Here is a 14,163-nt window from a genome sequence, read left to right as displayed (position 1 = left end):
GTCCCTTCTTTAAGCCTCAACTGGAAAAATACTATCCGCCTCCTAAATTTGTTCCAAGAAAAATCAATTGTGATAATGGGCAGATCATCAGTCAGTGCCCCTGCTTAAAGTCCTCCAGTGGTTCACACTGCTCCATGCACAGAACCCACGCCCCACGCTGGAGGGCCCGTGTGCCTCAGCCCTCGCATGCTTCCTCAAGCCTTGCCGTGTGCTCCACACTGCTGCTTCCCCCCCCCCCCCGTCCCGTGCTCTCGTGGGGCACAGCAGGCCTGGGGCTCCCCTGAAATCCTCCTGGTGGAGGGGACCTCTGAGGTCTCGACCCTGGTGATGGAGCTGCTGCTCACTGCGGGGTGCTCCGCTTGCTCTTCCTGTGCCATTCCCTCAACCATGAGCCGGGACAGTGCCTGGCCCCAAGTGGAGACTAACAAAGACGCTTTCAGGTGTTTGAAAATGAATGCACAAAGCAAGACTCAGTAAACGTTTGCTATACACACTTCACAAAATAGTTACGAAGACACTGGAAAAAAGATTGGAGGAAAATACATCAAAATGTACAAGACCATGGGTGGATGGGGGCATTCAGAGTGGCTTATTTTTTATATTTATTACTATTCTGAAGGCTTTTCTTAAACCAGGTGAAATAGAGCCGTGGTGCCCACACTCACAAAGGCCGTGCACACAGGGTCTTGTGGGGGCACCGAGGGCAGGTGCTGGCCCAGGAGTGTCATGTAAACTGAGACCCAGAGGAGAGCTGGAGGCTTTGCAGGGCTGGGGGATGGGAGCAGAGCTACCCGCAGAGGGAGCTGGAGGGGTGAGCACCCTGGGGCCATGACGTTCCATTGGCCGGAGCAGAGACATGAGGGGCAGCTTCGGGTGACAGCAGTCAGTGGCAGATGAGCAAGAAGTTGTGGGGATTGGGGAAGACTTCACAAGGAGGGAGGCACGGCTAGTTTTCTAAAGATGTAGAGCTTTTCAGGTGGGCCAGGAAAGCATGGCGTGGAGAGGGGGTGTCTCTCCCTTAGGAGAAGAGCTCCTGCAGAACCATGGAGGCAGGTGCAGCACAGGGGAGCCCGACACCCCAAGTGCCCAGTGTTAGGGGGTGCAGGGTGAGGGATGAAGTCAGAAGGGCAGAGGCCAAAGAAAGCTAGTCCTTCCCCTAGTCAGTAGATCTCAACCTTGGTTACACTGTAGACTCACTGGGAGCTTGTGAGTGCTTAAAAGCTCTCACACTTAAGAGGGCCTGGACCCCAGCCTAGATCCAGTGGTGCAGGAGCCCAAGCCCTGTGGTCCCAGCAGCTCTGGGTCTCCCCACCAGCCACGTGAGTCCTCATCTGTCAGGAGGGGCTTCATGAGGGTTTGTGATTCACGTTCAGTCTTCTCTCTCAGAAGGATCACCATGGTTTCTCCAAATTGTTGTTTAATAATTAATGCAGGAAATGTTGGGGCTTCCCTGGTGGTCCAGTGGCTAAGAATCTGCCTTCCAATTCAGAGGATGTGGGTTTGATCCCTGGTCAGGAAACTAAGATCCCATATCCCACATTCAGAGCAACTAAGCTGGCGTGCTGCAGCTACTGAGCCAGTGTGCTCTGGAGCCTGAGCACCTCAGCTGTAGAGTTTGTGTACCTCAGGGCTGTAGCTAAGACCCAATGCAGCCAAACAACTCACTCACTCAATATTTTTTAAAAAGCGGAAATGTAGAGTTACAAACCAAGGATACTGGCTATGATACTAAAGAGAGATTTAGAAACACTTAGGATGTTGAGCCCACAGAATTTGGTGGATTTTTTTTAATGTGGAGAAGACAGAAATGTATGAATATCTTCCTGATGTCTGACTAAGAAAACCAGATAGATAGTGCATCAAAAGAGCTAGAAGTGTGTGAGGGCCTGGAGGGTAGAAAGCAGCATGGGTTTTATTATAATGTCACAAAAATCCGTTGAAGAAGTTTCAGAAGGAAGCGTCAGAGAGCTCAGAAGTGTTGCTGAGAAAGCTAAGGGATGCGTTTTCGAGAGGAATAGGGTGGGCAGTGGGAAGCCCAGGGGCTCAGTGAGGAAAGGAGGGGAGAGGGGGGCACGCTGCATATTCAGCAACAGTGCTCAGCATGCAGGGGTTTTTGTCTGCACAGAGTGCCTGCCAGGGCGGAAGGCAATGCCTGGAAGAGATAGAAGGTTGTGAATTGTGTGCTTTTTACTTCAGTCTTCCCAACAACCTTCCTGGGTAAATCCTCCCTGACGGATGAGAAACAGGCCTAGACAGGTGACAGGACTTGCCAGGTCTCACCTCCTTAGAAGAGGTGGCGCTAAGTCCCTCCAGGCCCACACTGCTGGCCGCTCTGTTGCCTGGGCATCTGGGCCTTTGATTCTTTGTGAATTCACTACAGTGTCTTATTAGTTCCATTTCCACCAAGTGAAACCCCACCCTTAAAAATAAATGTCTTTCTTCCTAGTTTGCAGAGTGGTGTCTAGAATATGGAGCACATGGCTGCCGAATTCCTGACAGACCCTATTCTCTCTTTGAAGGTAAGAGTGATGGAAACTCCAGGTTTAAGTCTCTGGGTGTGTGTGTTTGGTCCTCCTGGCTCTGTGCACCATCACAGTTGATCTTACTTAGTGATCGGTGCAGAGCTGGCAAATACCAGGAGCAAAGTTATTCCTTGCTGAAAACTATACTGAGTCTCTTTACCTTGCCTATTTGTGCTCCTGTGAACTTTTGCCATGTATTTTTAGATCTTTTGTGAAGTATATATGCATAGACTATATGCTGCTTAGTGATGGAAGAAATAATAAGTTTTTCCTCTGCATTTTACCTGTAATACTATGCATATAGTATTAATCTATTCACAGCAAACTTGGTTAGTTATTTAGATACATTTAATTATTTAAGTCATATAAAGAAGCAGGATGGGGAACACATGTATACCTGTGGCGGATTCATTTTGATATTTGGCAAAACTAATACAATTTGTAAAGTTTAAAAATAAAATAAAATTTAAAAAAAATAAAATAAAAAATAAACTAAAAAAAATAATACTAGTAATTTAAAAGTATTAGTAATAAAACTATTAGTACTTGGAAAAATAATAAGAAAATTCTGAAAAACAAGAGCAGTGAAAGAAACCAGCAAACACATTGAGGGTCTGCTGCAGGCAGAATGCATAGAATATAATTCAGGAAAACCAAACAGAAGACCTGCAGAGACTGAGATATTCTAACATAAGTTGCAGAAACTAAGGGCAAAGGTTAAATGGGGTTGGGATAAATTGACAGCAACTTTTTAATTACTTTAGGGCTACATTTTATAGTAATTCCAAAGTAAATTCCAGAAGGAATAAATGAATACTTATAAAAAAATCAAATAATAGATGGGTGTTAAGTTTCGTCAAGTACAAAGCTGATAAGGTCATGTGATTTTTCTCTTCAGCCTCCTAGCACTGTGAATCACATTGGTTCACTTTCAAATATTAGGCCAATCTTGCATCTCTGGAATAAACCTTACTTGGCCATGGTGTACAGTGCTTTTTATGTATTGCAGAATTGTATTTGCTAATATTTTGTTGATGGTTTTTGCATTTATAGTCATAAGGAATATTTGCCTGTAGCTGTCCATTTTTATACTGTCACTGTCTGGTTTTGCTATCTGGGCCATACTGGCCTACTAATTGATATTTTCTCTGTTTTCTGTAATAGATTGTATACTAATTGGTAGAAGAATTCTGGTTTAAATGTTTGGTAACATTCTTCCACAAAACCTTCCTAGCCTAAAGATTTCTTTTTCAAGAGTCTTAAATTTATGAACTCAATTTAATAGTTTACCAGGCTGTAAGTTATCTATTTCATATTCAGTGAGTTTTATTAGTTTGCATTTTTAAGATATTGCTCCATTTCACCTGTGGGGTCAAATTTATGTGTATAAAATTTTGGTAGTGTCCCTTCATTATCTTTTTGATGTTTTGAATTGTCCGTAGTGATATGCCGTGTTTTCTGCTATTGATAATATTTTAATCATATAATAGACAAGTGAACAAAAATTAGAGCATTTGTCATTATCTTTTGCAAAAAAAGATCTTTTTTAGTATTCACAGATTTTATAATGAAAAAATGTTTCTCAGGATAAAAATTTTCATCATGTCATAAAAAATGAGTTGTATCAGATATAACAGAATAACCTGTGTGTGTGTGTGTATAGAAATAACAGAATAATAGATATAACCTTAACTATAAATGAAGTTCATTCAGGTTCATAAATTCAAGTTTATAAATGGCAAATTCAAAGCCCCAGTGGGTGAAAATCTTTGCATGTTCCCTGCCTAGAGGCTGGGAAGCTCTCAGATTCTTTTGGATCCTGTGCCTGACAAATGCCTGGCAAGAGACACCAATAACTTGGTTCTAGTCAGATGGTGAGTGGCTGTGTGGAGGCCACGAGGCTGGCAGGGCCCCTCGCTCTTGGAACCCTTTGTGCAGGAGTTCCCTCCAACCAAGGGATCCTTTGGGTAGGCTGCTGAGTTACTGCAGTGATTGGTGGTGGGGATTTTAACCAAGCAAGTTTGTTCTAAGTAGTATTTTTAAAACCTAAGGAAAATATAAAATGCAGCTTTACATTTGAAATAAAAACATAACGACTCTGATAGGAAGTTTACATGTTGGAATATCACAATAGCAATGCCGTTAACTTTTTTGTTAGCAGTTCTATGAAATCACCATAAAGTGTCAAGATGCAAGATTTAAAAATAAGATAGTGAAGAAAACCTGCTGTGTGCTAATATAAGGATTTTCCATTTGTGTGTGTGAAGTTATTTTTAAAGTCCTCACTACCTTTCCCCACATCCTTACAGCCCCAGTAAAGGCAGTGATTAAAAGTCAGTTGGCTTGGGACCCCACCACACACCGTTTTTTTCACGATGGATGACATTTTTCGTTGCAGGCATGGCTGGCACTATTCACTTCCTCTCTGACATCCTGGCCCCAGAGGCATCACGGTTTCCAGCATTTGAACTCAGCTCTTCACAGAGGGATACAAAGGTTCAAAAAGACTACTAAGAGATTTGACTGGACCAGAAGCCACCAGGTTGCTGAGTGCCTGACACAGAACCAACTGGGAATTCTGAAGGCGGGAGAAGGAGAAGCAGACGTCTTCCTAGACCCCCTGTGTCAGAGTGTGGTGACAGACCGTCCCATCAGCATTCTGTAACAGTGCCCCCTCGCTGGTGTAAAATATGAATTGTTCGTGTCCAGTCCTCTGTCGTGTGTGCATGTCTCTTGGTGTTTGCTGTCTGTAGGTGTAGGTTGTTCTAAACAGAAGCCCTTCTCTGTCCATGAGCCCGAGCTGGCTGTGCATGAGGGCACACGGCAGCCACTTCTCTGTATATACTATTAAGTGAGGTGTTTTCTGTATTGACAAACAAGGAAATAGGCAGGTGGTGTCTCTTATGTAACAGAATTCTCCACAGTGATGTCCCAGTGGTAAAACTTTCCAGCATTTTCTGCGTGTGCCTTTCAGATGAGCATGAGAGAAAGACCACTCCAAAAATGAAAAAAATAAAACAGGATTGCTGAAGTAGGGGGTGGAGAGCCTTTCCACTAGATAGTCAAACGTGCACTCTCTGTGTGTTGTGCTCTTAGTGTTTATAAGAAGCCAAAGGGGGCACATTCCAGCATTGTCCCCTGTTGGGACTCCCATTCTTAGGCTTGTTGTGTGAAGTTCTAGACTCTCCTCAATCCAAGGCAGCCTGTGCCCTGAGGAGTGGACCCGTGATACCGGGGCATTCGGGGGAGCTTTTCCATGGCCACACGAAATCAAGTAGCAGCGGCTGAGGGCTGGCACGCCTCGGTTCAGTGTATGTCACTAAAACAGACTGAGCCTCAGTTCTCTCAGCATTATAACTTAGTGCTGTAAGTTCAGTGGCTACAATCCCCATGTCCCTCCACTTAAACCTTTTTCAAAATTTAGTAAGTTATCAAAGTACAAATTTGGGATGAATTTAGTCCTTATTTTTGTCTATTATTCAGGTGATAGAAATCTCACATTTGATGAAATGTATTAAGCATAAAGTACTAGTCTGTGTCTATGCATATGGGAAACAGTTCTAACCAGGAAAATTACACTGTCTGTCTGACGTTTTTTGTTTTAAAACTGGGCATTGACTTGGATTAGCATACCCTCATGGTATTTTTACCATGTAGATCTGTCTTTAGAAGGATTTTGTTGTCGTGGTATGAATGGTCTGAGACTTTCTACAGACTTCTCACTTATGGGTCAAGGCCTGATCAAAACAAGGTAGATCTCTGATGATCTGCTCCTTGTCTACAAGGGGTTGTCAAGTGTTTGTCAGCCCTGGTTTCCACTCCTTTCATAAAGGAGGAAGAAGAATGCTCACACAGAACAGAGATTCCTTTGCACGTGCGCAGTTCTTGGGATGCCAAGCCTTGTTTGTGGGGCTAACACCCTAACATGTGCCCTTTGGTTTCTAAATGATGCCTCATGCGTCTCTTCATTTTCTGACACTCATTTCTGTGTCATGACTGTTTTTTTAAGTTAATTTGATGACTTCCATAGGTATAAATCCTCATGATTGTATATTCTAACCAGCTCCATGGGTCTCCTCATGTGCTTCTCAGGCAGCCCAGTTTCCCAGGACCCACAGGTAGGACTGGAGTGGGTTGGGCTGTTGTAAGAAAAGCTCACTTGACCTCAGCCCACACGCACCATTCCCATCTCAGCCAGACCTCAGTGGCAGCCCGCCAGGCCTGGGCACGGAGTTACATCCAGGCTGGCTCATTTCCCAGGGGAGGCCAGAGCAGCAGCACGGGAATCACCCCACTCAGCAAGAGGGAGCCGCTCATGGAAACCCGGGTTCTGGCCACTTCTCCTGACCAGAAGCAGTGAGGGTGACCCTTATTACCTGGGCATCTTGCCTGTGTGTTCAACTTGCTTCTGCCTAACATACTGAGGGAAGATAGAGCATTTGTGAGGTGAATGGAGGATATGTTATTTACAGGGCTTGTTTGGAAGCCTGCTTACCTGCTACATGTGTTAACACAGCACAGGCTGTGACTCCTGGTGGTGACACAGGCTCCAGTTCCCAGTTCCCCGAAGAAAGAGAACACCCACAACTGATGTAGTGGTTCTGATAGTGTGTGAATTTGGTTTTCAGAGCATTTCAGTGATTTCTTAGATTTGTTCGTTTTCTCCAAAATGCGTCTAAGCTTTTAAAATAATGTGTGTGCGCAATTCCATTTTAAAATTTGAAAGAGAAAAAGTTGATGTCCACAAAAAGTGTGTGGGGTACTCTAGTTCAGTACTTAGTAAAAACGGTTTTGTTGTGACACTTGTGGAGTCTTCCTCTGTTCTCACCTCTCTCTACCTTCAAGAGCGATGGTTGGGAGCCTTGGTCACCATTGTGAAGGTTGCCTTCCTCATAAAACATGTGGCAACTGCTTGTGTTGTGATGTCCTAGATAGCTCACTAGAATAATAGCTCTCTTTTTTGACTCCGAGGCCCTCCAGAACCTGGGTAATACTAAGAGAAGCCTGTCTTGAGCTTGCATGTGTAACAGGCCTTTTCATCCACAGTTGCCCCGAACAGTCAACAGTGTGTCGGCATCACGGCATGGCTGGTTGGGGGGAGTGGGTTATGGCATGGCTGGGGGGTCACTGCATGCCTGCGGGTGGGCACTGTACTCATTACTATTTTCCAGTGAGGAAGCTGATGGCCTGCCATGGTCACAGCGTGGCCAAACTTGTGAGTTGTACTCAGCACTTTCTCTCCTATGTGCCCGATACAGAAGGTGAGAAAGTGAAGCCTGAGAGAAGCCCTGTCGTCTCTCCCCTGCTTTCTGGGCCCCTCGAACCATTCAGTGCAGTCTCAAACTATTCTTAACTTTATAAGGCAATCTTAGAGCTGTTATTTCATTTGCTAAATTCACAAAAGCAATACTCAGGTGTGAAGTCCAGGTTCCCTAAACATTTTTATAGACTGTCTTTACTCCTTCCCAGTCTCTTTGCTGAAGCTTAAAAAGGGCCCTTCCAAGTCTGAATTTTTCCACATCACGTCTGGAGGAGAGCCAGGTGTCATTTCCAGCATGATTGTCACCGTGATGCCTGTCACCCTTCTGTCAAACTGGCCAGTGGCCCTGGCAGGCTGTGCTGCATCATTGCTTTTCCTGATCAGAGGAAGACTGCAGGCTCCTTCAAGGCCCCTGCTCCATGGAGATAGGTCACTGGATCAGGGGGGCTATGAAGGTGTCCAGTCTGCATCCCAAGTGTCACTGCTACCCCCTTCCTTCTCCAACTTGGAGGTGGGAGGCTCAGTTCCTCCCAGCGAATGTTTGGTTCACATGTGCGGCATGCCAGGCCTCATGCTCATTGCTGACAGAGAAGTGCTAACCCACCTCTTGCAGCTCACCATCTCTGTTGAGCACCTGCAGGAAGTGAGCAGGCTGGAGCTCAGGCTCAGGTCTCGCCCTCCTTTGGCAGGACCTCGGACAGCTCCTCGGTGTGTGGGCGGGGCTTGTGACCTGAGTGCACTTCCTGGTCCCAGCAGGAGGGGACCACAGGTAAGCTGACCAGGTCAGTCTTGCAGTCTGATGCCTCTGGCATGAGGTTAGGCTGGTCCTTGTCATCCATAACCCTGTGGAATGGAAGTCAAGAGCAGACACTGTGGAATCTGGATGTGTGGAATCTGGGCTCTGCTACTTGTATGAATTCGGACAAGGGATTTCCTACCGAGCTTTTCTGTGTAATCAGGCCAACCTTATTTGGTTAGTGGGAGACTTAGAATGAAACAACAAATGGAAAAAGCACCTAGCACATGACAGTGCTCTTGTGATGGGGTTCACGAAGGATGGGTGTGGTGCTTTTGTGTGGAGAAACGGGCTCACTCTCCTGAGTAAAACTGAAAATCCCAAATCCCAAGCCTCCCCTCAGTCCCCTTCAGCCAGCTGTTTTGTACACTGTGTGCGGGTGCCCGCTGCGCCAAGGTCCTTCAAGGGGAAGAGTTGCCACAGGGGCAAGGAGGAGCCAAACCACAATTTCAGGCTTACACCAAACCTAAAAGTTCAGAGAGGCTGGGTTTTCTGTTTCTCTGGCCTGTTCTTTGTTCAATGGCCCTGGAGATCTTCCCGCTTCTGTACCAGGTAGATTGTTGTGGCTTTCATGGGATCATCCAACAGATGCAGTCCTGGTCATGTGTTAACGGGGACCCTACCGCATTCCTTAAAGTATCGTTCATGAGAGAATAAAACATGTACCAAAGTGGCATAAACATAAATCTACCCATAATCATGTAAATAACCCCCACAGTCCCAAGAACTGAGGAGGCCTGCTTTTCAAACCGTTTCCTCAGGGAGGCCATAGGGAAGTTACCAAGAGCTTCATGCTCGGCTGTGGGACACTGAAAGGGAGGGTTGTGAACAGGGACAGACTTGCTCCCAGAGCCTCTCCAGTAACAAGGACCACACTGCCTGCAGCTGAATAGAAAGTTCTGAGACCTTTTCTGCCTGAAGGATGTCATTGTTCTGACACTTAAATCATAGATTGCTTAGAGAATTCTGCACTGGAAGTCACTTTCCTCTTGAGATTTCAAGGTATCATACAGACTTCTAGCTTGCAGTGCTATCTCTGAGAACCTCAAAGTCACAGTGATTCTTGTTTCTTTGTGCTCAATCTTGTGTTTTGATGTGATTACTTTGCAAGTTGTAGAATTTTTCTCTCTGTCATGATAATGAGCTTAGTCCTGGGTTCTTGGTAGGTCCTTCCCATCTAGAAACTCTGTTTCAAGTCTAAGAAATTTTCTTGAATACTTTCTTTTTAAAAAAACTATTATTTTTTATTTTTTGCTTTTTCTCCTCTGCCTTTTGCTTTCTTCTCTAAGAGATGGCAACTTTGTTTTCAAAGCCTTCTATTGTGTCTTTATTTCCAGGTGTTTTTCTTGTCCTTCGGATATCTTTTGTGTATGTCTTCTTATTTCTTATTGCAGTATCTTATCTCTTTGAGGATGTTAATTTATTTAGCACATAATCATTATGTGCTTATTCAGTGCCATACATTTTTCTAGGGACTTGGAATCCATCAATGATCAAAACAGTCAAAAAAATCTCATCTTGTGGAGTTTGTGGTATAGCAGAGAGACAATAAGTCTAGATAAGCAAATTTCTCCTATGTTGTAAGATATTAAGTAATAATAGGATATAATAAAGCAAGAGACTGACGTGGTGGAGAGAACACACATTACTGTTTTAAGCAGGATGGTCAGAGTGAGACTAGAGACAGTGACAGCCAAGACTTGAAGAAGTTCATGGAGTTGGCCAGACGAGTGTCTGGAAAGAGCATCAGACAGATGGTGTGCCCTGCTCAAGAGCAGAGACAGGACAGTGGGGAGGGAAGGCCATTCTAAAGACTCTTGACTTTTACTCTGGGTGAAGCACAGAGTCACTTGAAGGTTTGTGCAAAGGAAGGATATTACCTAATTTATGTGTTGACTCCTGAGAAAATGCCAGGAGGATACAGGGAAACCAGAATGCTGGTCCAGGAGAGAAACGATGTGGCTTGGCAAGAATGGTGGGACTCTCATTTCAGTTCAGACCCTCAGTCATGTCCAACTCTTTGTGACCCCATAGACTGCAGCAGGCCAGACCTCCCTGTTGATCACCAACTCCTGGAATTTACTCAAACTTGTGTCCGTCAAGTTGGTGATGCCATCCAACCATCTCATCCTCTGTCGTCCCCTTCTCCTCCTGCCCTCAATCTTTCCCAACATCAGGGTCTTTCAAAATGAGTCACTTCTTCTCATGAGGTGGCCAAAGTTTTGGAGTTTCAGCTTCAGCATCAGTCCTTCCAATAAATATTCAGCCCTGATTTCCTTTAGGATAGACTGGTTGGATCTCCTTGCAGTCCAAGGGACTCTCAAGAGTCTTCTCCAACACCTTAGTTTAAAAGCATCAATTCTTTGGTGCTCAGCTTTCTTTATAGTCCAACTCTCACATCCATACATGACTACTAGAAAAACCATAGTCATGACGGATTGGACTAGACAGATCTTTGTTGGCAAAGTAAAGTAACATCTCTGCTTTTTAATATGCTGTCTAGATTGGTCATAACTTTTCTCCCAAGGAGTAAGCCTCTTTTAATTTCATGGCTACAGTCACCATCTGCAGTGATTTTGGAGCCTAAGAAAATAAAGTCAGCCACAGTTTCCACTGTTTCCCCATTTATTTGCTATGAACTGATGGGACCAGATGCCATGATCTTAGTTTTCTGAATGTTGAGTTTTAAGCCAACTTTTTCACTCTCCTCTTTCACTTTCATCAAGAGGCTCTTCAGTTCTTCTTCACTTTCTGCCATAAGGGTGGTGTCATCTGCATATCTGAGGTTATTAATGTGTCTCCCAGCGATCTTGATTCCAGCTTGTGTTTCATCCAGCCCAGTGTTTCTCATGATGTACTCTGCATATAAGTTAAATAAGCACAGTGACAACATACATCCTTGACGTACTCCTTTTCCTTTTTGGAACCAGTCTGTTTTTCCATGTCTAGTTCTAACTGTTGTTTTGTGACCTGCATACAGATTTCTCAAGAGGCAGGTCAGATGGTCTGGTATTCCCATCTCTCAGAATTTTCCACAGTTTATTGTGATCCACACAGTCAAAGGCTTTGGCATAGTCAATAAAGCAGAAATAGATGGAACTCTCTTGCTTTTTCAATGATCCAGCAGATGTTGGCAATTTTATCTCTAGTTCCTCTGCCTTTTCTAAAACCAGCTTGAACATCAGGAAGTTCATGGTTCATGTATTGCTGCAGCCTGGCTTGGAGAATTTTGAGCATTACTTTACTAGCGTGTGAGATGAGTGCAATTGTGTGGTAGCTTGAGCATTCTTTGGCATTACCTTTCTTTGGGATTAGAATGAAAATTGACCTTTTCCAGTCCTGTGGCCACTGCTGAGTTTTCCAAATTTGCTGGCATATTGAGTGCCAGCAATAATCATCTTTTAGGATTTGAAATAGCTCAAGTGGAATTCCATCATCTCCACTAGCTTTGTTCTCTAGATGTGTCCTTAGAGCCAGTAGGATTCCTGACAGCCAGGTGCAGAGCATGGAAGAGCCAGCAGAGTTGGAGTGCCCAAGCCTTGAAAAGGACGTTGCCTGCAGCTGAGATGTGGAAGAGGCTACAGGGGGGATCAGAGTCTGCTTAGGCATGTGGAGTGTGAGGTGGCCTGACTGCTGGAGTTGGGAGGGAGATCTGGGAGGGAACTGTCACTTTGGAGTCATTTGCATATTGATTATTTACACCTAAGAGCTGGATGAGCTCACCCAGAAGGTGAGGATAGAGGGAACAGGGAAAGCAGAGCCTACAGCATTAAGAATCCAAAGGAGTTTGCTCCAGCAAAGGAGGGTAAGAAGAAGAAGTCTCTGGGTAGGGGGTCTGTGTTCCTGGAGCCAGTGAGGAAAATACAGTGTGCAGCAGAGTGATTGGCTGTTTCAGATGATCCTAAGTGAAAACCTCAGAATTGGCCATTGCATTCATCACCCCGAGGTCCTTAATGAATTGGGGAGCAGAATGGACAACACTAAAGGGGTTTTGTTGCAAAAGAGAGGAAAGAAATGGGGCCATAGTTTTCAAGAGAAATAGGATCAAGAAAAAAATGTTTTTTATTCAGAAAAATAACAGCATGTTTGTAAATCAGTCTGATCCAATGAGGGCTTCTTTTAAAAGTGATGCAGAACAGAAAGGGATGTTGTGGAGTGATGTCTTCAGGTAGGCAGAGGAGACTGGAGCTAGCACCAGGCGGCTGCTCAGCCAGAGAGGAGCCTGTGGGTAACAGATGGGCGCGGAGGCAGAGCGTGGGTGGTGGAGGGGGGAGCTTGGAAGTCCTCTGGCTTCTTCACTTGTCTTGGTGAAGTGAGAAGTGAGGCAGCATCTGCTGAGTGAAGATGGAGGAAGATGAGGTGTAGGATGTGAGGAGAGGAGAGAAAGTGTGAATGTTGCCCAGGAGAGTGGGAAAGGGGAGGAGGGGCTCAGACTTCACTCGGCAGTTCCAGGAAGGGTTTGTTAGGACATGGATTGCTGGGATTGTCTGATTTAGTAGAGCTGGGAATTCGTTTCTGACAACTGCCAGGCTGAGCTTCCCTGGGGACCCCATTCTCCTCTTGGTTGCTTCAGAAGGACCAGTGTGGATGTGCTGCGATGAGTCAGCAGGAGGGGAAGAGCAGTTTTTCCAGCCATGTCCCACTTGCTTTTTAGTTTATCTGAATTACTTTTCCTGTTTGTTGGCTTTAGTTTCTATCTTTCAAGTTAGAAGTTTGGTCTACTAGTTTTATGCTGCAGAAGCTGATTGGAAATTCTGGTCTGAGTTGTGTTGAGTGGCCTGGCTCATCCAGTTGGGGAAGCACTGGGATCGGTGTCTGGGATCCATCAGTCCCTGCTGAGCAGCTCCCCAGTGAGGAAGAATGGACAATCACCCTCTCTGATGGTACTGCAACCATGACCTAGCTCTCCTATCCTCTGAGTCAAAGGTCAGAACTCTGTACCGAAAAGAAGGCTCCAGTTTGTCTCAGGAAGGGGAGGAGCCCACTGCTGGGCAGGTAGGGAGGCATCATGGTATCTGGGGGCCCAGCCTCTTCCCCACCCTCCAGATGCCCTGGTGCTGCTGAGATCCCCGCAGTACGCAGGATCTGGGCAGCTGCCGGGAGGCTTCCTCAGGATGTGGCTGTTTCCTCCCCCTTGACTCCATGCTGTTTGGGCATCAGCTGGGCACAGGCTGCTCGCTGACCCTGGGAGGGCCCAAGTGCTCAGACCACAGCTCCTCTCCCCAGCTCCCCAGCGAGTTTGCAGGGCCCGGCATGGCCCAATGCTTTTGAGCTCACGAGAGTGTTGAGGGACTATTCCTGAGCTATACTGAGCGACTACCCCATGCCATAATCACCACACCCGGAGCAGAACTGAAATGTCCCATTAATGTACCAGCCCCTTTACTACCACCGGTAGGTGTAGGGTCTAGTGAGGGGTGAGTGCTGTTTGTACCCAGACTGTTTGTGGAAGTTTCCTCACCTTGAATTGTCTTACTAACTTATTTTTTATTTTGTCCCATATAGAAAACCATAATGGAAAAATGTTAAGCATTTGTAAAACACCATGGTTTCTCAGTTATTTTACCATCACAAATATTTGCCAT

General features: G+C 45.4%; 2 protein-coding genes across 8 annotated transcripts in view; one reads left to right on the top strand and one right to left on the bottom strand.

The window, feature by feature from the left end:
- LANCL2 (LanC like glutathione S-transferase 2) overlaps nt 1-5,233 on the top strand; it is an 84,125-nt gene extending 78,892 nt beyond the window's left edge. For all 6 annotated transcript variants that reach the window (XM_086365534.1, XM_086365532.1, XM_086365536.1 and 3 more), the window contains 2 exons: nt 2,447-2,519; nt 4,921-5,233. In XM_086365534.1, coding sequence (XP_086221660.1) covers nt 2,447-2,519; nt 4,921-5,036 — 189 coding nt within the window. In that variant the 3' untranslated portion in view covers nt 5,037-5,233. The remainder of the gene's footprint in view (nt 1-2,446; nt 2,520-4,920) is intronic.
- Nucleotides 1-14,163, bottom strand: part of VOPP1 (VOPP1 WW domain binding protein) — a 205,702-nt gene that overhangs the window by 1,840 nt on the left and 189,699 nt on the right. For both annotated transcript variants that reach the window (XM_086365538.1, XM_086365540.1), the window contains one exon: nt 8,387-8,625. In XM_086365538.1, coding sequence (XP_086221664.1) covers nt 8,387-8,625 — 239 coding nt within the window. The remainder of the gene's footprint in view (nt 1-8,386; nt 8,626-14,163) is intronic.

This window comes from Bos grunniens, chromosome 22 (genome assembly GCF_055505025.1).
Source record: "Bos grunniens cultivar Pamir isolate PY7600 chromosome 22, Bosgru_T2T1.0, whole genome shotgun sequence".
NCBI classification, from domain to species: domain Eukaryota; kingdom Metazoa; phylum Chordata; class Mammalia; order Artiodactyla; family Bovidae; genus Bos; species Bos grunniens.
The sequence above is the reverse complement of the archived record's forward strand: the minus strand, read 5'-3'. Positions and strand labels throughout refer to the sequence as shown.